The 23,258-nt window shown below is 41.5% G+C and overlaps 1 protein-coding gene across 4 annotated transcripts in view; it reads right to left on the bottom strand.

The window, feature by feature from the left end:
* The window catches only part of LOC128703005 (MBT domain-containing protein 1), a 275,010-nt gene that overhangs the window by 179,372 nt on the left and 72,380 nt on the right, over positions 1 to 23,258 (bottom strand). For all 4 annotated transcript variants that reach the window (XM_070099937.1, XM_070099938.1, XM_070099940.1 and 1 more), the window contains 3 exons: positions 14,781 to 15,047; positions 8,173 to 8,290; positions 1,390 to 1,642 (listed from right to left, as the gene is read on the bottom strand). In XM_070099937.1, coding sequence (XP_069956038.1) covers positions 1,390 to 1,642; positions 8,173 to 8,290; positions 14,781 to 15,047 — 638 coding nt within the window. The remainder of the gene's footprint in view (positions 1 to 1,389; positions 1,643 to 8,172; positions 8,291 to 14,780; positions 15,048 to 23,258) is intronic.

The raw sequence follows: 23,258 nt of genomic DNA, 5'->3' as shown, positions 1-23,258 counted from the left end.
GTTGCCAACACAGCTTGCAACAGCTTTGTTAGGGTGATGTTCTTCCACAAATCTTTCCATCCTAGTCCACACTGCACAAATCTCCATTACTACCACCCTCTACCATCATCATTACCACCCTCTACCACCATCACTACCACCCTCTACCACCATCACTACCACCATCACTACCACCCTCTACCACCATCATAACCATCACAACCACTACCACCCTCTACCACCATCACTACCACCCTTTACCACCATCACAGCCACTACCACCCTCTACCACTATCAAAACCACTACCACAACCATTACCACCCTCCACCACTATCACTACCACCATCACTTTCGTATTTTTCTACAATCTTTTTCTTTAATTATATCGTGTTTGTCACCCTCTTTACCAAAGGGCTGGCACTAGCTTTCTTTGGGCCCATGGTGGCTTATTTAGCAGTTGTAAGCACTAAAACGAATGAAATATTACGAAATGTATCGTACGAACGCGTGAGATCGTGCTCACTCACTGATAAACAATGGCACACTGATTGTGGCCGCATCGGGGCTGCTTGTATGCGTCTGGGATGAACAACTATTTGCGAGTCAAAAGCCGATTTGCGAATCAATATTTTGACAAAAAACATTACAATTTGCGAAAATTACGACTTCCAATTTGCGAAAATTACGGCCACTGATACTTATGAAAAACGAGGGTCCACTGTATGCCTTTAGCCTTAGAGCTGTTAGTAAGTGGAATAATCTGGAGAGTGAAGTGGTGGAGGCAAATCCCATACATAGCTTTAAGAAGAGGTATGATAAAGTTCATGGAGCAGCAAGAGAATAACTTAGTATTGACCAGTGAAGAGGGGGGGACCAGGAGCTATGACTCGACCCTTGCAACCACATATAGGTGCGTACTGCCCAATTCCTTACAACTGCCCAAGAGGCTCTACTGGAAATACTGAAGATATACACTTTACACACAGAGTGTATAACCTGAGGCTCTCTAGGAATACACCCACCATGAAACTAGGGTTTAACTGCACGTTAATACACTTTTAAATGTAACTTTTAACCCTTAAACGGTCCAAATGTATATATACGTTCTCTCGCGTAGCGCCCCGAATATTTTCAGGAAAATTTTTTTTTTTTTTTTGTATAGGAAAAAAGAGCATGTGGTACCCAGGTGTCCCCAATTTTTTTTCATATGGTGCACACCCATTCTCTCATGTTTAGGCGACTCAGGCCTATCGTGCCAATGTTGAATGAATGACAAATAAACGTATATATACATTTGGGGCCCTACGCGAGAGAACGTGCATATACATTTGGGCCGTTTAAGGGTTAACAGAGATAAATTATTTCTTTTAAATAAATATTTAAATAGGTTAATACATACTAGCACTCACCTAAATCGTGACTTTTGACTTTCTACAACACGAGACACGAAATTTGTTGGCAGAGTACGAGCACCAGTCAATCTTCGCATGAGAAATTCTTTCCAGTCTCGATACTTATGCTGGATGGTCCGTGGTGGTATCAGAGGTCGACCCTGTGTCGCACACCAGCCAACAGGGTGCACTTCTTCAGAACAAAGATCAACCCAAAAATCCTTAGAACTGTCCTCCACGAATCCTTCAAACCGCAGTTTAGCCTTGTAACCTTGAGAAAAGAGAGCAAACAAACTGTTAGAATTTAAAGCAATTAACATTTTTTAGCATATCATATTAAGTAAGAAATACTGGACAGTATTATTTAATTGTTATAAGAACATAAGAAAGAAGGAACACTGCAACAGGCCTACTGACCCATGAGCAGCAGGTCCATGTCCCCCACCCCCCGGATTAGACCAATGACCCCCCCCCCCTCCAATTAGCCCAATGACCCACTCAGTCTGGTCACCTCCACTCAAGGATGGAGCACTGCATCAGACCCAGCAGCACAAACTAGTCAGGTCCAACTCACACCCACCCACACCCACTCATGTGTTTATCTAACCTATTTTTAAAACTACACAATGTTTTAGCCTCAATAACTGTACTCGGGAGTTTGTTCCACTCATTCACAACTCTATTACCAAACCAGTGCTTTCCTATAACCTTCCTGAATCTGAATTTTTCCAACTTGAAACCATTGCTGCGAGTCCTGACTTGGCTGGAAATTTTCTAAGTAGACCATCGTTTAACACAGCAGTTACGTTCCTGAAAATGCCATGTTAGACAAAAACCATGTTAGACAAACTGAAGAACTTATGGGAAAAATAGGGTTATGTTCCTGGGAGCCCCCAAAAAGCCAAACAACTTTTTTTTAGACCTCCATATCTTACAAAAATAAAAGGAATATGTAATTGTAGTTCATTATCGTGATGCATTATGTTGTTTTTACTGCTTAAGACTACAAAGGCAGCAGAAATGTCAGTATTTCTTACCTTAGCCCTTAAACTGTCCAAACATAGATCTACGTCCACGTGCGTAGCTCTCCAACCTTGACTTTCCCCATTTGAAAGAATGTAAAAAAACGTAGATCTATGTTCGAAGCCCCCCGCACGTGGACGTAAATCTACATTTGGACAGTTTAACCCCTTGACTGTCACAACCCCAAATCCTGAGGTGTCTCCTGGTGTCGCAAAAATTTCAAAAAGAAAAAAGAAATCTCATGAAATGATAGAGAATCTTTTCCCAATTGTAATGACACCAAAAAAATGAAATTTGATGGAAAACTGACGGAATTACGCTCTTGCAAAGTTAGCGACCTTGGCGATATTTACAAATCGGCGATTTTGCCCACTTTGAGCCCTATTTTCGGCTAATTCCATTGTTCCAGTCAACCAAACTCATAGCTATTTCTTTATAACTCCATTTTTTCTATCGATTGACTACAAGAAACTGCCCATTTGCTGATTTCAACTACCCAATAACGTGTTCAGAAATTTGCAATTTGGCCAATTTCACGAAAATTAAAAAATATGACAATTTCAAAATAAGGTCCAGAATGAACAATGCAGACATTCCTGGCTCTAAAGTAACATTTTCTTTGTTCATCAGTTATGTCTCCATGCCCCTCTGATATTACTCTTGCTTTCTATTTTGAATTTTTATTCAAACAAAATATAGAAGAAAAGGACACAAGTGCAACTAATGTGACATTTTATTGTGGCAACGTTTCGCTCTCCAGGAGCTTTATCAAGCCATTACAAACAATACATGGACACAGAGGGTATATAAAGGCTCAGAGTGAGGTGCAATATTAGTGAGGTACCATATCGATGTTCACTAGTGGTGGTAGTAGTAGTAGTAGTAGTAGTAGTAGTAGTGACAAAAATAATACAATATGGTAGAGCAATTAATTCGTACATGAGTAGAAGGATATAAAAGCTATTACTTGGGTAACAAAAATAGGTTGGACAAATATAGACTGGAAAGAGGCATATTGTATTATTTTTGTCACTACTACTACTACCACCACTAGTGAACATCGATATGGTACCTCACTAATATTGCACCTCACTCTGAGCCTTTATATACCCTCTGTGTCCATGTATTGTTTGTAATGGCTTGATAAAGCTCCTGGAGAGCGAAACGTTGCCACAATAAAATGTCACATTAGTTGCACTTGTGTCCTTTTACTTTACATATTGTCGGTAATTCTACCAACTTTATTACAAAATATAGAAGATTTACTGTTATGCAGACTACTGAAATACTGTAATAATTGCACAAATAATGTCAACTCATTCATGACTGCATATTAGAATGGCTAGCTGGACATTTATTGGACAATGACATCATTTGTTTACTTTTGAACATTGGCAAAAATCAAACATTTCCCCTACTTTGAGCTCCATTTCCAGGTTCTTTTAATAGTAAAACCAATCAAAATCACCTCTATTTCTATAATATGTTTTCCATTCTATCAAATGAGACCAAGAAAACGAGAATACAACCATAAATACTATACGAAAATAACCACAAAGTCGGCATTTCAATTAAGAAAAAAACGGTTGGAGTTTTTTTTCTCATTACGCACTGCGCGCTCCAGGATTTTTTTTATATGGTGCACACTGACCACACAGACCCATTCTCTCACATGTGGGCCTACCAGCTTTCTCCTGCTTGATTTGAAACCGCTAGAATTTATGAGTACAATGGACCCCCGAGTTTTGTGATTAATCCGTTCCAGAGAGCCTGCCAAAAGTCAAAATTCACGAAACTCGAGACCATTTTCCCCATAAGAAATAATGTAAATAAAATTAATCTGTTCCAGACACCCAAAAATATTAAAATAATTTTTTTTTTCAAATTAAATAAAGATTTATATACTGAAATCAATGAGAAATCAAGTACATGCATATAAAAAATAATAATATTACACTTACCTTAACTGAAGACTTCTGGGTGGATGGAAGACGGGAAGAGGGGATAAGAGGAAGGTGTACACTATTGTTTGGAAGGAGAATCTCCTTCCATTAGGACTTTAGGTAGCAAGTCCTTATCTGGGGTTACTTCCCTTCTTCTTTTAATGCCACTGGGAACAACTTGAGAGTCACTGGACCCCTGCCGCACAAAATATCTGTCCAGAGAAGTCTTTTTCTGGCGTTTCTTTAAGATTTCCCTGAAGTGGGACACAACACTGTCATTGTACATGTTGCAGATATGGCTTGTTTCAGCTTGGTCAGGGTGATACTTTTCAACAAAACTTTGCAACTCATTCCACATTCCACACACGTCCTTAATCACTGAAGAAGGAACCTCCTTCACTCTCTTTTCCTCCTCCTCTGAAGCAAGTTCCTCGGCAGTGGTCTGATGCTGTTCCAGTTGAGTCTCTTGCAGTTCGTCAGTGGTTAACTCTTCCCTGTGGTCCTCCACCAACTCTTCTACATCCCCGTCACTCACCTCCAACCCCATGGACTTGCCCAGTGCCACAAAACCTTCCAAAACAGGCAGAGGGTCGGCAGGGACAGGGTCTGCCTCAAACCCTTCAAAATCCCTCTGGATCGTGTTCCTCACTTTATTTACCAAAGGGCTTGCACTAGCTTTCCTTAGGTCCATGATGACTTATTTAGCAGTTGCAAGCACAAAAAACAATGGATTATTATGAAATGTATTGTATGAACCCGCGGGGTGATGGTCACGTGTTGGTAAACAATGGCACACTGAGCGTGAATGGCGTGGGAGACTGGCTTGGTGTGCGCAGTGATGGGCGGACGGGTACCGAACGGTCGCCGAAACACGAGTCTAATCACGAAACTCGAGGCCAAATTTTGCCAAAAAAACTCGCCGAAGGTCGCATTTCACAAAAGTCGATGCTGCCGAAACTCGAGGGTCCACTGTATATATACAGTGGATATATACAGTGTATATATACAGTGGACCCTCTTATCTGGGGTTACTTCCCTTCTTCTTTTAATGCCACTGGGAACAACTTGTGAGTCACTGGACCCCTGGCGCACAAAATATCTATCCAGAGAGGTCTTTTTCTGGCGTTTCTTTAAGATTTCCCTGAAGTGGGACACAACACTGTCATTGTACATGTTGCAGATACGGCTTGTTTCAGCTTGGTAAGGGTGATACTTTTCAACAAAATTTTGCAACTCATTCCACATTCCACACATGTCCTTAATCACTGAAGAAGGCACCTCATCCACTCCCTCTTCCTCCTCCTCTGAAGCAAGTTCCTTGGCTGTTGTCTGATGCTGTTCCAGTTGAAGCTCTTGCAGTTCGTCAGTGGTTAGCTCTTCCCTGTGGTCCTCCACTAACTCTTCCACATCCCTGTCACTCACTTTATTTACCAAAGGGCTTACACTAGCTTTCCTTGGGTCCATGATGACTTAGCAGTTGCAAGCACAAAAAACAATGGATTATTATGAAATGTATTGTATGAACCCGCGGGGTGATGGTCACGTGTTGGTAAACAATGGCACACGGAGTGTGAATGGCGTGGGAGACTGGCTTTGTGTGCGCGGTGACGGGCGGACGGGTACCGGACGGTCGCCGAAACACAAGTGTTTTCACGAAACTCAAGGCCAAATTTTTCCAAAAAAACTCGCCGAAGGTCGAATTTCGCAAAAGTCGAGGCTGCCGAAACTCGGGGGTCCACTGTACGTCAAACACGGTACCTCATAAGATGCATATATACAACCGAAACAGTCAAAAGGTTAAGGGTTAAGTTGTGGGTGCTTGTGTTTGTTGATGACTGTGAAGAGAGTAGAGTGTTATGCTGTGGCCCTACTGGGCTGAGGTGGATGGTAGAGGTCCTGGTACTGAAGTTGATGGTTGTACTAGGGTGTGCATCAATTCTGCAATGGATTTCTGTTCAATTTTACCCTGCAATACATTATACAACTGATGGTAAGGCATCAGCTGCTCTCTTCAGTGAAAAAGTCTAACTTTAAGTCATTCAGTAAGTCAGTCAAGTCAGTATGTCAGTCAAGTCAGTTAGTATGTCAGTCAAGTCAGTAAATCAGCCAAGTTAGTAAGTTATTCAGTCAAGGGAGTCAATAACTCAGTAAATCAGATTTAGCAAATGGCAATAAAAAAATAAGAAAATATGTATTTAAATAAACACAATGAGCTTCCGAGTTTTGTCATCCTACACGCATATGAACCAAACTGAAGACTGGGAGGGTGGTGTGGGTGGTTGTGAGTGGCTGAGGGTGGTGGGGAATGACAATAGGTCTCCCTCAGCCACCAACACCCACCCACACCACTCTCCCAGCCTTCACTTCAGTTCATACACGTGTAGGACATGTTTATTTACATATCTATTTCCTTATTTTCATTGCCATTTGTTACATTTGCCAAGCAATCACGGCACCCAGTAAGCATACAAGTGTTCCCGCAAGTGACAAGAAATGGATTAAGCATTCAAGTCTAGGAATTACAAAGAAAATAGAGATAGTAGATAAGCTTAATTAAGAGTGCCCTTAATGAAGTGTCAGTTCATACATTTAAAAAGAACGTACAATTAAAAAGAACTAGCTAACTGGCTTTACTGTCTTGATTTGACTGATTTACTGACTGACTTGACTGATTTACTAACTGACTTGACTCAATGGTTTAACCCACAGACCGTCCCACCCAGCGGGCGACCACATGCTCAAAATTTTTCCCCTTCCTGCAACCATACCTTTACCTTTGATATACCTTTGAAGAATTTCAAGAGTATAACTACTCTCTGAGCCCGGCCATGGGCCAGGCTCATCTGGTGCTCGCCTGGTCAACCAGGCTGTTGCTGCTGGAGGCCCTCTGCCCCACATATCCATCACAGCCTGGTTGATCTGGCACCTGGTGAAGATACTTGTCTAGTTTCCTCTTGAAGGCTTCAACACTCGTTCCAGCAGTGTTTCTGATATCTTCTGGTAAGATGCTGAAAACTCTGGGACCCCGGATGTTGATACAGTGTTCCCTTATTGTCCCCACCGCACCCCTGCTCCTCACTGCGTTTATTTTACACTTCCATATCTCTCACTCCAGTATGCTGTTACGGCAGTGTGCAGATTTGGGACCAAGCCCTCGAGTACCTTCCAGGTATATATTATCATGTACCTCTCTCTCCTCCGCTCCAATGAGTACATGTTCAAGACTTGCAGGCATTCCCAGTAGTTTAGGTGCTTTACTGGCTCAATGTGAGCCGTAAACGATCTCTGTACTATTTGTTCCAGCTCCGATATTTCTCCTGCCCTGGACGGGGCCGTCAGCACTGAGCAATATTCTAAGTGAGGGAGCACTAGCAATTTGAAGAGTGTCACCATCGGCATTGTTTCCCTTGTTTTGAAAGTTCTCAATACCCACCCAGTCATCTTCCTGGCTGTCGTTATCTTTGTCTTGTTATGGTCTTTAAAAGAAAGGTCCGCTGACATAATTATTCCTAGGTCTTTTACGTGTTCCTTACGTTCTATCTGGTGACCCTCTTGAGTTTTGTATATAGTGCTCCTTTTGAGTTCTTCATTCTTTCCATACCTAAGCAGCTGGAACTTATCACCATTGAACATTATGTTGTTTTCCACTGACCATTGGAAAACCCTGTTTATGTCTTCCTGTACTTTTTCAGTGTCCTCTACTGTACCATGTTAAAAGATTTTGTATACACATGGATGACCCATAAAAGGTATAAAACAAATAACCTCTTGGAACTCAATGCTGGAATAGTAACACTGGCATTTACATTTCTCCACAAGAATATTGAAATCTCACCTGAAATAGTGACCACAGTAGCCACCCAAAATGCATCCTTTGTAACACCTTCTTCCCCACACGCCACCTCCACCTTCATCCCAGCACTCATCTGCTCCCAGCACTCAGACATGGGTGCCTGCAGGGAAGCAAAGTTCCATGTAACACTATAAACTCTATTACCTATTTAACATTATGCATGACATGCTATGTTTCAAAGTATCTACAATACATTCTTGAAATAAAAAAGCATATCTCACATTAACTCTCTCTTGTAATAAGCAACCATTTCACCAGATCAACACTCTGTCAAGTAGCAAGTGCATCACATCAAATCTTAGCAGACATGCAAGCATACCTCCATACTGATTTTCAAACATGTAAACATACCCCCAACGTCAAAGTCAAAAAGTATGTAAATATACCTCCAACATCAACTCTCAGTCTATTACATGTGTTTTACTGCAGTTTTGTCTCAGAACATTCACCTGGTACACAATTATTATATGCAACAAAAAAAAAATTAGGAAGAATGGGGATATGAAGATAATCTTTTACACTCGAAAATACAAAAGAATATCAGTGTATCCTGAAGACATTTGCCAAAGTAAACAATAAAAAGGAATTAACTTATGGTACATCACTTCAAGTAGCTGGCTGGGTAAACTGCATACAATGGAACCTCAGTTTTCATATGCCCTAGTTGGAGACAATTCTTGGAGAAAGTCCTCTATAAAATGTCGTTTTTGTTAATATTTTTGGGTGTCTGGAATGGAACCAATTAATCCATTCCAAACACCCAAAAATATTAACAAAAAATACATTTTACAGAGAATTTTCTCCAAGAATTGTCTCCAACTAGGGCATACGAAAACTAAGGTCCCAATGTATATTGAAAATACAAAACATTTTTGACAGTACAGCATAAATGGAAGTCGAATAAATCAGTTACAAGATCTGAACAGAGTGGTAATTTCACATACTTTTAGCTTCAATAGATTTTTGCACAAAAATGATTTAAGGAAAAAAGGAGGGTAGTGCATTAACATTAACATATCTGTGCAGACAAAGAACTTGTATACATGAATGCAAATAGGTAGAAGTATCAGATTATTGTGGTACCAATTAATATGGGTGTGAAGCATGGGCTGCGAATGTTGCAGTAAGGAGGAGGCGGCTGGAACTTCAAGGCAACATCAGGCACTAATAGTATGCAGAGAATTCAGAGTCGGGAGTAACCAAATGTATTATTCAGAGGGCTGAGGAGGGGGTATTATCTGGAGTATACCTGAAGAGGGTTTCAGGGGTCAACGCCCCCATGGCCTGATCTGTGGCCAGGCCTTGCGGTAGATCAGGGCCTCATCAACCAAGCTGTTACTGCTGGTTACATGTAAACAGACATATGAACCACAGCCTGGCTGGTCAGGTACTGGCTTTAGATGCCTGTCCAGTACATTCTTGAAAACAGCCAGGGGTTTATTGGTAATCCTCCTTATGCATGCTGGGAGGGAGTTGAATAGTCTTAACCCATGACACTGACTATCTCCCTAATGTACTCATGGTCCCCCTGCTTTTCAATGGGGGGATGTTGCACCACCTACCGAATTTTTTGCTTACACAGGGAATGATTTTCATGTGCAAATTTGGTACTAATCCCTCTACTCTCTCAGAGCAATTCCTGCAACTTAGTTGATTTGAACATTCAGAGAAGCTGGAGAAAAATGGTATTATTACAAGGGGCATATAAATAAAGGGTGGAGGGAAGGAGTGGTAGGAGTCATACCAGAAAAGGTTAGACAGAGGGGGTAAAGGAGATTCTGTGTTCTAGGAGTTGGACATCTACCAGGTTTGTATGACCCATATTAGACAGGAGTGGATGCAAGTAGATTATACAATTTGATGTGGTGTTGGAGTGTGGGCAAGGTAACATTTATGAATGGATTTACGGAAACTGTGGGAAGTGAAGTGCAGGGTGGGGACATTTTGGTCTGGGGTCAATTGAACTATGATGTTGGTGGCCTTCTGGCATGATTTAAATAGCTGGCTATCTGGCATTGTGTCAGCTTTGCCAATACTTCAGGAATTTTTGCTTGTCGGGCCTGCTGTTATGTGATCATAGATAGCTTGTTGTTTTGCATGTTAACTTTGTATCAGCTTTGCTAATGTCATCCTTGCTATTGTATGTGCGTATTCTGCATCTGGCTTTGTTGCGTGGCAGTCTTGCTATTGTGTGAGTATTCTGCAGTCGTACAGTGCGTAACTGAGAGTGTATTGCAAATAGCGTGTTAATGTTGGGGTTAAATGCCACCTAGACGAGTCAGACGGCTAGTGTCTGAATACACTTTATTAAACTTGCCTAAGTTTTCTCTACAGCATTGCTGGCAAATTGCTCGTTCCATTGGCATTGATTACGAATGCTCTCTCACAGCTGTGCAGCTTCATCCTCTTATGAGTGTCAAACTTCGAGAAGAGGAGATGGCATATCAGACTCCTCCCCCTACGGGAGCCAGGAATAAAACCCTGAGGTTCTTGCAGGAGGGAAAAGTTATATCACCTGAGCAAAACCATCAGTCTCATGTGACAGGGTTGTCTGAAGGTGAATCGGCTTCGTTGGCACTTGAGTTGGCGAAAATCGATCTTGAGCAGACTAGGGAGCAACGGGCATATGCCAAGGAAGAATTTGATAGGGAAAAAGAAAGGAGGCAGTTTTCTCAAGTTGTAAATGATTTTAGTTTGCAAAAAGCAGTACAGCTGGTTCCTCGTTTCATTGAGGCTGAGCCTGAACAGAAGAAGCCCTCTAGTACTGGTCTTGGAACACTTTGATGTGTATGTGGGCCAGACTTAGCATTTTCGAAACTTTCGAAAACCAGGCTCAAGCCTTGAGGTGGCCTGAACAGCATTGGGTGTCTTTGGTTCATACAGCGTCCCTGCCAAGTATTGACGAGTTGGTTCAGCTAATATTGGTGTATAACCTGCTGGAGTCTGTGGGACCAGAGGTTTGAGTCTTTCTGCAGGACCATGTCTTTTCTGCATTGGAGGCAGCCAGGTTGGCTGATACTTTTGAAACCAACCGCTCCTTGTCCGAGCGATCCCATCTTTCTTTTCAACAGCCTGACATGAGCAGAGACTGTCAACAAAAAGTTCTTGATTGGACATGTTGAGTGGCTTGTCACTCACCAGGTTGACCATAAGTTAAGTAGCATGGCTCACCAAGTGACTTTTGCATGATGTAGGCATTCTCCTTCCTGCTGGTACTTTCTTTTTGTTGACAGTCTCTGCTCATGTCAGGCTGTTGAAAAGAAAGATGGGATCGCTCGGACAAGGAGCTGATGAAGCAACAGCAGCTGACCGTGGTGCAGCAGCAGCTGACTGGTCCAGCAACAGCTGACTGGTCCAGCAACAGCTGACTGGTCCAGCAACAGCTGACTGGTCCAGCAACAACTGACTGGTCCAGCAACAGCTGACTGGTCCAGCAACAGCTGACTGATCCAGCAACAGCTGACTGATCCAGCAACAGCTGACTGATCCAGCAACAGCTGACTGATCCAGCAACAGCTGACTGATCCAGCAACAGCTGACTGGTCCAGCAACAGCCGACTGATCCAGCAACAGCTGACTGATCCAGCAACAGCTGACTGATCTAGCAACAGCTGACTGATTCAGCAACAGCGATTCTTAAATCTCTCAAACCAACCTTTGCTGGCTTTAAATTCTCCAATATGAGCACTAGTTCCAGGCGTTTTTCCCTGTTCACCTGGGTGTTAGTCGACTGGTGTGGGTTGCATCCTGGGAGACAAGATTAAGGACCCCAATGGAAATAAGTTAGACAGTCTTCGATGACACACTTTTTTGGGTTATCCTGGGTGGCTAACCCTCTGGGGTTAATTGTTTCTTGGTATTCTCAATAAGCCACACCAACAACGGTGCTACAGCAGCAGCAGCTGACAGTGCTACAGCAGCAGCAGCTGACAGTGCTACAGCAGCAGCAGACGATGCTACAGCAGCAGCAGACGGTACTACAGCAGCAGCAGCAGCAGCAGCAGCAGCTGACAGTGGTACAGCAGCAGCAGCAGCAGCTGACAGTGCTACAGCAGCACCAGCAGCTGACAGTGCTACAGCAGCACCAGCAGCTGACAGTGCTACAGCAGCAGCAATGCTACAGCAGCAGCAGACAGTACTACAACAGCAGCAGCAGCAGCTGACGGTGGTACAGCAGCAGCAGCAGCAGCTGACGGTGCTACAGCAGCAGCAGCAGCTGACAGTGCTACAGCAGCAGCAGCATCAGCAGTTGACCATGGTACCACAGTATTTCGATAATATTTCTCACCCTTTTTACCACAGGGTTGGCACTAGAAGCTTTCTTGGGGCCCATGGTCACCAAAAACACTGTAATAATACGAAATGTTACGATTTTATGCTTGGATGTTACCGCGGAGGCTGGCTTGTAAACAATGCCACCGGCGGAACATGTGAGGCTGGCTCAGGCCTCACATAGACGTGTCTTGGACGAACAGCGTTGAGCGGGTTTTTTAGCGGTATGCGAGGCAAAATCTTAGCGATAAAATGTATCGGTATGCGGATTTAACGTTATGTAAGGCCAACGGTATGCGGGGGGTCCACTGTATACGCATCCGAGACGAACGACTATTTGCGAGTCAAACAACGATTCGCGAGTCAATGTTTTGCCAAAAAGAACGTTACAATTTCCGAAAATTACGAATTTTGAGCCATATGAAAAACGAGGGACAACTGTATGTGAACAGTATTTAGATAAAGGTAGGGAAGTTTTCATTGCATTTATGAATTTAGAAAAGGCATATGATACAGTGGATAGGGGAGTGATGTGGCAGATGTTGCAAGTGCATGGAATAGGTAATAAGTTACTAAATGCTGTAAAGAGTTTTTATGAGGATAGTGAGGCTCACGTTAGGGTGTGTAGGAAAGAGGGAGACTACTTCCTGGTAAAAGTAGGTCTTAGACAGGGATGTGTAATGTCACCATGGTTGTGCAATATATTTACAGATGGAGTTGTGAAGGAGGTAAATGCTAAGGTGTTGGGGAGAGGGGTGGGATTAAATTATGAGGAATCAAGAACAAAATGGGAGTTGACACAGTTACTTTTTGGTGATGATACTGTGCTTATGGGAGATTCTAAAGAAAAGCTGCAAAAGTTAGTGGACGAGTTTGGGAGTGTGTGTAAAGGTAAAATGTTGAAAGTGAACATATATAAGAGTAATGTGATGATTATCAAATAATTTAGATAAAGAAAAATTTGATATCACATTGGAGAGAGGGAGTATGGAAGAAGTGAAAGTGTTCAGATATTTGGGAGCTGACGTGTCAGCGGACAGGTTTATGAAGGATGAGGTTAACCATAGAATTGATAAAGGAAAAAAGGTTAGTGGTATGTTGAGGTATATGTGGAGACAAAAAACATTATCTATGGAGGCAAAGAAGGGAATGTATGAAAGTACAGTGGGTGTGAAGCTTGGGTTGTAAATGCTGCAGCAAGGAAGCAGTTGGAGGGCAGTGGAGATGTCCCGTCTAAAGGCAATGTGTAGTGTAAATATTATGTAGAGAATTCAGAGTGCGGAAATTAGGAGATGTGGAGTTAATAAAAGTATTAGTCAGAGGGCTGAAGAGGGGTTGTTGAGGTGGTTTGGTCATTTAGAGAGAATGGATCAGAGTAAAATGACATGGAGAGCATACAAATCTGTAGGGAAAGGAAAGCAGGGTAGGGGTCATCCTCGAAAAGGTTGGAGGGAGGGGGTAAAGGAGGTTTAGTGGGCGAGGGCTTGGACTTCCAGCATGCGTGAGCGTGTTAGATAAGAGTGAATGGAGACAAATGGTTTTTGTGACCTGACAAGCTTTTGGAGTGAGAGCAGAGTAATATTTAGTGAAAGGATTCAGGGAAACCGGTTATTTTTATATAGCTGGACTGGAAATGTGAAGTACAATGCCTGCACTTTAAAGGAGGGGTCTGGGATATTGGCAGTTTGGAGGGATGTGTAATAGGACGGTATACATATAACTGGGGCCCTGATATTGTATTCTGCATAGAGTTCATTATATTATTTCAGGTCATTTTTTATACTGTATCTTTATATATGCTTCTCAACTGTTGTATCTGGGCACCTCTGCAAAAATAGTGATTATGTATGAGTGAGGTGAAAGTGTTGAAAGATGAAAGTATTTTTGTTTTGAGGATTTTCTTTCTTTTTGGGTCACTCTGCCTAGGTGGGAGATGGCCGACTTGTTGAAAAAAAGGAGCCAACTGGGCACAAGGGTAAGAAAATGTGTTCAAAGACATGTTAAGGCAATCTAGAAGTTCCTTATGATGCTTACTAGAACAAAAGCATATTAAGGTCATCTGGAAGTTCCTTGTCACGCTAACTACAATAAAGACATGTTAAGATAAGGTGAACTTTCAAGTTCCTTGTCATGTTCACTAGAAAAAACTTGTCAGAATGTAGAAGAAAGAGACGAAATATTTCTAACCCTACCGTAGTGGAAGACAGCTGGTGTAGTAAATAAAACAAAAATTCTAGCAATAATAAAACTCACTCTCTTCTACAAGAAAATGATCAGAGCAAGAAGCTGCTTCATGAATACATTATAAACCAACTTACATGTCTGAAACAGCTCACAGGCACAGCTCTAAAGTTGGGGTCATCAAGATATGAAACAGACCACGAAAAAGTTCCATCCAGATCAATTGTGGACTCTGGTGGGGGAAGGTAGGTGGGTGATGCAAGTGGTTCTGTCGGCACCGAGGATGGCTGAGGATGTACCACCTGACTTGGCTTAGAGGGAGTTGCTGCTACAGGAGACGGTGGAGAGTCACCAGGTGCTGCTGCTGCTGCTGCTGCTGCTGCTGCTGTTGCCTGACCAACAGCCTGAAACATAAAGCACAATACTCACTCACAACATCTCAACTTATAGCACTGTCTATATACAAAAAGAAGCACAAGAATGATAATAAAAAGTAATAGGATTTTTTAACTTTTTTTTTGTGAGCTAAAGCTTACAGTATTACCAAAGACAAGACTAAGGTTAAAAATGATCACGTTTACAACAAAGATTAGCACCTCACTATTGTGTATTATCAGTAGACCCTCAATATAATAAATTAATAAAATTGTCAGTGTCTTAAAACAGAATAATGTTAAAAAATAAAACTACTGTATTACATACCAAACATTGTTTTGTATGCCTAATATATATTGTACTGTATACCTAATACAGTACTCTACTGTATAGTATAGTACTGTTGACTAACATAGTACAGTGATCCCTTGAATTATGAAGAGCTTGAAATTACAATAATTTTGAGTTACAATTTACCCTCATAGAGGAATTTAGTTTTGAGTTGCAATGAAGATTTTGAGATATGATATGCATGAACAAGATTAACCTAAGTTGCCTAAAATGCTCTGTATAACCAGGGGTTTATTATATACAGTAGTATGCCAATGCTGTCAGCTAGGTCTGTAAAACAGTAGATATATCATGTACTTGCAGAAATAATTACAGTGGACCCCCGCATAACGATCACCTACGAATGCGACCAATTATGTAAGTGTATTTATGTAAGTGCGTTTGTACGTGTATGTTTGGGGGTCTGAAATGGACTAATCTACTTCACAATATTCCTTATGGGAACAAATTTGGTCAGTACTGGCACCTGAACATACTTCTGGAGTGAAAAAATATCGTTAACCGGGGGTCCACTGTATTATTAGTTTTTTAAAACACACTGGTCATTTACCACCAAGGAAGGGTGCCCTGAAAAAGAAACACTTTCATCATCACCCACACTGTCAAAAAACACTGTCTTGCCAGAGGCATTTATGTGTCTCTCCAAACAGTAAACATCTATAGCCCCTCCTCAAGAGTGCAGGCATTGTACCTCCCACTACTATCACCACTGTTGGTGTGTGTGTGTGGAAGGGGGGGGGTGTCTTAGCCAACCAGTGATGCAGTAGTTTGCCTCTTGATTGAATGGAGCATTGAAAATGACTTAAAACAATACTCTAATGTGGGAAAAATTGCTGATGCATAAACTGAGCTCAGACTGATAATTTTGCACCTACATAATTCCATAAATTTTCCATCAAATTTCATACTTTTGGTGACATTACCTTCAGAAAATAAAAAAAAAAATAAAAAAAAATTTCTAGAGGAAATGAAATCCCTAAATCTAAATCATATAGCTCTCTTATAGCAGTAAGTGATGTTGAGTCTAAAGCTAACTTCAATGTTTTACTTAATCCAAGAAAGCCCAGTAAATTATAGCATCTCCTGTGACCAGTAGATTTGCTTTGGTCCTCAGTGCCCTGTCATGTTCTCCAAATCTGCCTGATGGCAGCCAGCAGCTAGAGCCTGGATGACCAGGCAAGTACCAGACGAGAGTAGCCCAAAGCTTGGCTCTGGGAGTAAGAAAGTTCTCAGTACTCATCAAATATATCAGAGGCACAGAGAGTTTACTAATGATAAGGAAATTGACAAACAAGTCAGTATTTTTAACCAAAAATACAAAGCCTCCACAACATTGTCCTATTACAACAAAGCAGATCGCAGTAGAGACTCGGTAACCCAAGGCTAACAAATAGCATTCTTGGGTACCACTGATAAAAGAAAATATCTATAAATAGAGTGCAAATTGGGATTAATAAAAAAAGAACAGATTCAAAACTACTTAATTATTTTTTATTATCACACTGGCCGATTCCCACCAAGGCAGGGTGGCCTGAAAAAGAAAAACTTTCACCATCATTCACTCCATCACTGTCTTGCCAGAAGGGTGCTTTACACTACAGTTTTTAAACTGCAACATTAACACCCCTCCTTCAGAGTGCAGGCACTGTACTTCCCATCTCCAGGACTCAAGTCCGGCCTGCCGGTTTCCCTGAACCCCTTCATAAATGATACTTTGCTCACACTCCAACAGCACGTCAAGTATTAAAAACCATTCGTCTCCATTCACTCCTACCAAACACGCTCACGCACGCCTGCTGGAAGTCCAAGCCCCTCGCACACAAAACCTCCTTTACCCCCTCCCTCCAACCTTTCCTAGGCCGACCCCTACCCCGCCTTCCTTCCACTACAGACTGATACACTATTGAAGTCATTCTGTTTCGCTCCATTCTCTCTACATGTCCGAACCACCTCAACAACCCTTCCTCAGCCATCTGGACAACAGTTTTGGTAATCCCGCACCTCCTCCTAACTTCCAAACTACGAATTCTCTGCATTATATTCACACCACACATTGCCCTCAGACAGGACATCTCCACTGCCTCCAGCCTTCTCCTCGCTGCAACATTCATCACCCATGCTTCACACCCATATAAGAGTGTTGGTAAAACTATACTCTCATACATTCCCCTCTTTGCCTCCAAGGACAAAGTTCTTTGTCTCCACAGACTCCTAAGTGCACCACTCACCCTTTTCCCCTCATCAATTCTATGATTCACCTCATCCTTCATAGACCCATCCGCTGACACGTCCACTCCCAAATATCTGAATACATTCACATCCTCCATACTCTCTCCCTCCAATCTGATATCCAATCTTTCATCACCTAACATTTTTGTTATCCTCATAACCTTACTCTTTCCTGTATTCACTTTTAATTTTCTTCTTTTGCACACCCTACCAAATTCATCCACCAATCTCTGCAACTTCTCTTCAGAATCTCCCAAGAGCACAGTGTCATCAGCAAAGAGCAACTGTGACAACTCCCACTTTATGTGTGATTCTTTATCTTTTAACTCCACGCCTCTTGTCAAGACCCTCGCATTTACTTCTCTTACAACCCCATGTATAAATATATTAAACAACCACGGTGACATCACACATCCTTGTCTAAGGCCTACTTTTACTGGGAAATAATTTCCCTCTTTCCTATGTACTCTAACTTGAGCCTCACTATCCTCGTAAAAACTCTTCACTGCTTTCAGTAACCTACCTCCTACACCATACACCTGCAACATCTGCCACATTGCCCCCCTATCCACCCTGTCATACGCCTTTTCCAAATCCATAAATGCCACAAAGACCTCTTTATTATTATTTTTTATTTTTATTATCACACTGGCCGATTCCCACCAAGGCAGGGTGGCCCGAAAAAGAAAAACTTTCACCATCAGTCACTCCATCATTGTCTTGCCAGAAGGGTGCTTTACACTACAGTTTTTAAATTGCAACATTAACACCCCTCCTTCAGAGGGCAGGCACTGTACTTCCCATCTCCAGGACTCAAGTCCGGCCTGCCGGTTTCCCTGAATCCCTTCATAAATGTTACTTTGCTCACACTCCAACAGCACGTCAAGTATTAAAAACCATTTGTCTCCATTCACTCCTATCAAACACGCTCACGCATGCCTGCTGGAAGTCCAAGCCCCTCGCACACAAAACCTCCTTTACCCCCTCCCTCCAACCTTTCCTAGGCCGACCCCTACCCCGCCTTCCTTCCACTGAAACTCTCCTACCCCCTTCAGCTTTGTTTCGCTTAGGGCCAGGACATCCAACTTCTTTTCATTCATAACATCAGCAATCATCTGTTTCTTGTCATCCGCACTACATCCACGCACATTTAAGCATCCCAGTTTTATAAAGTTTTTCTTCTTCTCTTTTTTAGTAAATGTCTACAGGAGAAGGGGTTACTAGCCCATTGCTCCCGGCATTTTAGTCGCCTCATACGACACGCATGGCTTACGGAGGAAAGATTCTCTTCCACTTCCCCATGGACTATAGAAGAAATAAAGAACAACAAGAGCTATTTAGAAAAAGGAGAAAAACCTAGATGTATGTATATATATATGCATGTGCGTGTCTGTGAAGTGTGACCAAAGTGTAAGTAGGAGTAGCAAGATATCCCTGTTATCTAGCGTGTTTATGAGACAGAAAAAGAAACCAGCAATCCTACCATCATGCAAAACAGTTACAGGTTTTTGTTTCACAGTCATCTGGCAGGACGGTAGTACTTCCCTGGGTGGTTGCTGTCTACCAACCTACTACCTACAGACCTCTTTAGCCTTATCTAAATACTGTTCACTTATATGTTTCACTGTAAACACCTGGTCCACACACCCCCTACCTTTCCTAAAGCCTCCTTGTTCATCTGCTATCCTATTCTCAGTCTTACTTTTAATTCTTTCAATAATAACTCTACCATACACTTTACCAAGTATACTCAACAGACTTATCCCCCTATAATTTTTGCACTCTCTTTTGTTCCCTTTGCCTTTATACAAAGGAACTATGCATGCTCTCTGCCAATCCCTAGGTACCTTACCCTCTTCCATACATTTATTAAATAATTGCACCAACCACTCTGAAACTATATCCCCACCTGCTTTTAACATTTCTATCTTTATCCCATCAATCCCGGCTGCCTTACCCCCTTTCATTTTACCTACTGCCTCACGAACTTTCCCCATACTCACAATTGGCTCTTCCTCACTCCTACAAGATGTTATTCCTCCTTGCCCTATACACGAAATCACAGCTTCCTTATCTTCATCAACATTTAACAATTCCTCAAAATATTCCCTCCATCTTCCCAATACCTCTAACTCTCCATTTAATAACTCTCCCCTCCTATTTTTAACTGACAAATCCATTTGTTCTCTAGGCTTCCTTAACTTGTTAATCTCACTCCAAAACTTTTTCTTATTTTCAACAAAATTTGTTGATAACATCTCACCCACTCTCTCATTTGCTCTCTTTTTACATTGCTTCACCACTCTCTTAACCTCTCTCTTTTTCTCCATATACTCTTCCCTCCTTGCATCACTTCTTTGTAAAAACTTCTCATATGCTAACTTTTTCTTCCTTACTACTCTCTTTACATCATCATTCCACCAATCGCTCCTCTTCCCTCCCGCACCCACTTTCCTGTAACCACAAACTTCTCCTGAACACTCTAACACTACATTTTTAAACCTACCCCATACCTCTTCGACCCCATTGCCTATGCTCTCATTAGCCCATCTATCCTCCAATAGCTGTTTATATCTTTCCCTAGCTGCCTCCTCTTTTAGTTTATAAACCTTCACCTCTCTCTTCCCTGATGCTTCTATTCTCCTTGTATCCCATCTACCTTTTACTCTCAGTGTAGCTACAACTAGAAAGTGATCTGATATATCTGTGGCCCCTCTATAAACATGTACATCCTGAAGTCTACTCAACAGTCTTTTATCTACCAATACATAATCCAACAAACTACTGTCATTTTGCCCTACATCATATCTTGTATACTTATTTATCCTCTTTTTCTTAAAATATGTATTACCTATAACTAAACCCCTTTCTATACAAAGTTCAATCAAAGGGCTCCCATTATCATTTACACCTGGCACCCCAAACTTACCTACCACACCCTCTCTAAAAGTTTCTCTACTTTAGCATTCAGGTCCCCTACCACAATTACTCTCTCACTTGGTTCAAAGGCTCCTATACATTCACTTAACATCTCCCAAAATCTCTCTCTCTCCTCTGCATTCCTCTCTTCTCCAGGTGCATACACGCTTATTATGACCCACTTCTCGCATCCAACCTTTACTTTAATCCACATAATTCTTGCATTTACACATTCATATTCTCTTTTCTCCTTCCATAACTGATCATTCAACATTACTGCTACCCCTTCCTTTGCTCTAACTCTCTCAGATACTCCAGATTTAATCCCATTTGTTTCCCCCCACCGAAACTCCCCTACCCCCTTCAGCTTTGTTTCGCTTAGGGCCAGGACATCCAACTTCTTTTCATTCATAACATCAGCAATCATCTGTTTCTTGTCATCTGCACTACATCCATGCACATTCAAGCATCCCAGTTTTATAAAGTTTTTCTTCTTCTCTTTTTTAGTAAATGTCTACAGGAGAAGGGGTTACTAGCCCATTGCTCCCGGCATTTTAGTCGCTTCATACGACACGCATGGCTTACGGAGGAAAGATTCTTTTCCACTTCCCCATGGACAATAGAAGAAATAAAGAAGAACAAGAGCTATGTAGAAAAAGGAGAAAAACCTAGATGTATGTATATATATATGCATGTGCATGTCTGTGAAGTGTGACCAAAGTGTAAGTTGGAGTAGCAAGATATCCCTGTTATCTAGTGTGTTTATGAGACAGAGAAAGACACCAGCAATCCTACCATCATGCAAAACAGTTACAGGTTTCTGTTTCACAGTCATCTGGCAGGACGGTAGTACTTCCCTGGGTGGTTGCTGTCTACCAACCTACTACCTAGTGTTGAGGTAAAGATGGAGAAAATGTGACTTTAGTCATTTTCAAACTAGACAATTTTCATTAATAAATATTATATACATTAAGATGAGTTTAAAAGTTGAGATTAGTTTTAAATTAAACTTCAATAGCTATATACAGGAGGGGCCCAGTTTTCACAATTGTTAGGTTCCCGACCTCCGGCGATTAGCAAAAATCTTTGGTGGGAAAGAGCGTTTTTTCAACACGGAATTCATCTAAAATCCCTGATAACTTGTTTACACAATCATATGTTAAGCCTTCCACGGTTGAGACTCTGCTCACAAACTTGCTGTGTCAAAAAAAAAAAAAAAAAAATCTTACCAAAATTTTAGGAATAATTTTCTGAGTGCTACAAAAGAAAAAGAACGGCGATCAGTATTTACCAAGATACAGAGGCATGAAGTTGGCAGAAAGTGAACTGCTGACAGCAACATCGGTGACTGCCCCTTACTCGGTAATGTTATTTTTTCTTTTATTCTATTTTTTCTTTTCTTTTCTAATATTTTATTTTTTCAAGAAACTTTTGTGGAATGTGAGACCAATATAATGCATTTTGTATTTTTGTTTGTGTGTGTGTGTGTGTGTGTGTGTGTGTGTGTGTGTGTGTGTGTGTGTGTGTGTGTGTGTGTGTGTGTGTGTGTGTGTGTGTGTGTATATAAATATATATATATAAAGATATATATATATATATATATATATATATATATATATATATATATATATATATATAAACATATATATATATGGCAGGAAAAGAGGGACTATAAATGTATTAATTCAAGGATTATGTGGAGTAAAATAATTTTTTTTTTTTTTTTTTTTTTTTTTTAAAAAAGTCGGCCGTCTCCCACCGAGGCAGGGTGACCCAAAAAAGAAAGAAAATCCCCAAAAAGAAAATACTTTCATCATCATTCAACACTTTCACCACACTCGCACATTATCACTGTTTTTGCAGAGGTGCTCAGAATACAACAGTCTAGAAGCTTAAACATATAAAGATACACAACATATCCCTCCAAACTGCCAATATCCCAAACCCCTCCTTTAAAGTGCAGGCATTGTACTTCCCATTTCCAGGACTCAAGTCCAACTATATGAAAATAACCGGTTTCCCTGAATCCCTTCACTAAATATTACCCTGCTCACACTCCAACAGATCGTCAGGTCCCAAGTACCATTCGTCTCCATTCACTCCTATCTAACACGCTCACGCACGCTTGCTGGAAGTCCAAGCCCCTTACCCACAAAACCTCCTTTACCCCCTCTCTCCAACCCTTTCGAGGACGACCCCTACCCCGCCTTCCTTCCCCTATAGATTTATATGCTTTCCATGTCATTCTACTGTGATCCATTCTCTCTAAATGACCAAACCACCTCAACAACCCCTCTTCTGCCCTCTGACTAATACTTTTATTAACTCCACACCTTCTCCTAATTTCCACACTCCGAATTTTCTGCATAATATTTACACCACACATTGCCCTTAAACAGGACATCTCCGCTGCCTCCAACCGTCTCCTCGCTGCTGCATTTACCACCCAAGCTTCACACCCATATAAGAGTGTTGGTACTACTATACTTTCATACATTCCCTTCTTTGCCTCCATAGATAACGTTTTTTGACTCCACATATACCTCAACGCACCACTCACCTTTTTTCCCTCATCAATTCTATGAATAAATATATATATATATATATATACCCTAGGTAGTAGGTTGGTAGACAGCAACCGCCCAGGGAGGTACTACCGTCCTGCCAAGTGAGTGTAAAACGAAAGCCTGTAATTGTTTTACATGATGGTAGGATTGCTGGTGTAATTTTTTCTGTCTCGT

This window comes from Cherax quadricarinatus, chromosome 70 (genome assembly GCF_038502225.1).
Source record: "Cherax quadricarinatus isolate ZL_2023a chromosome 70, ASM3850222v1, whole genome shotgun sequence".
Classification (NCBI taxonomy): Eukaryota; Metazoa; Arthropoda; class Malacostraca; order Decapoda; family Parastacidae; genus Cherax; species Cherax quadricarinatus.
This window is presented reverse-complemented; position numbering and strand designations above follow the sequence as displayed.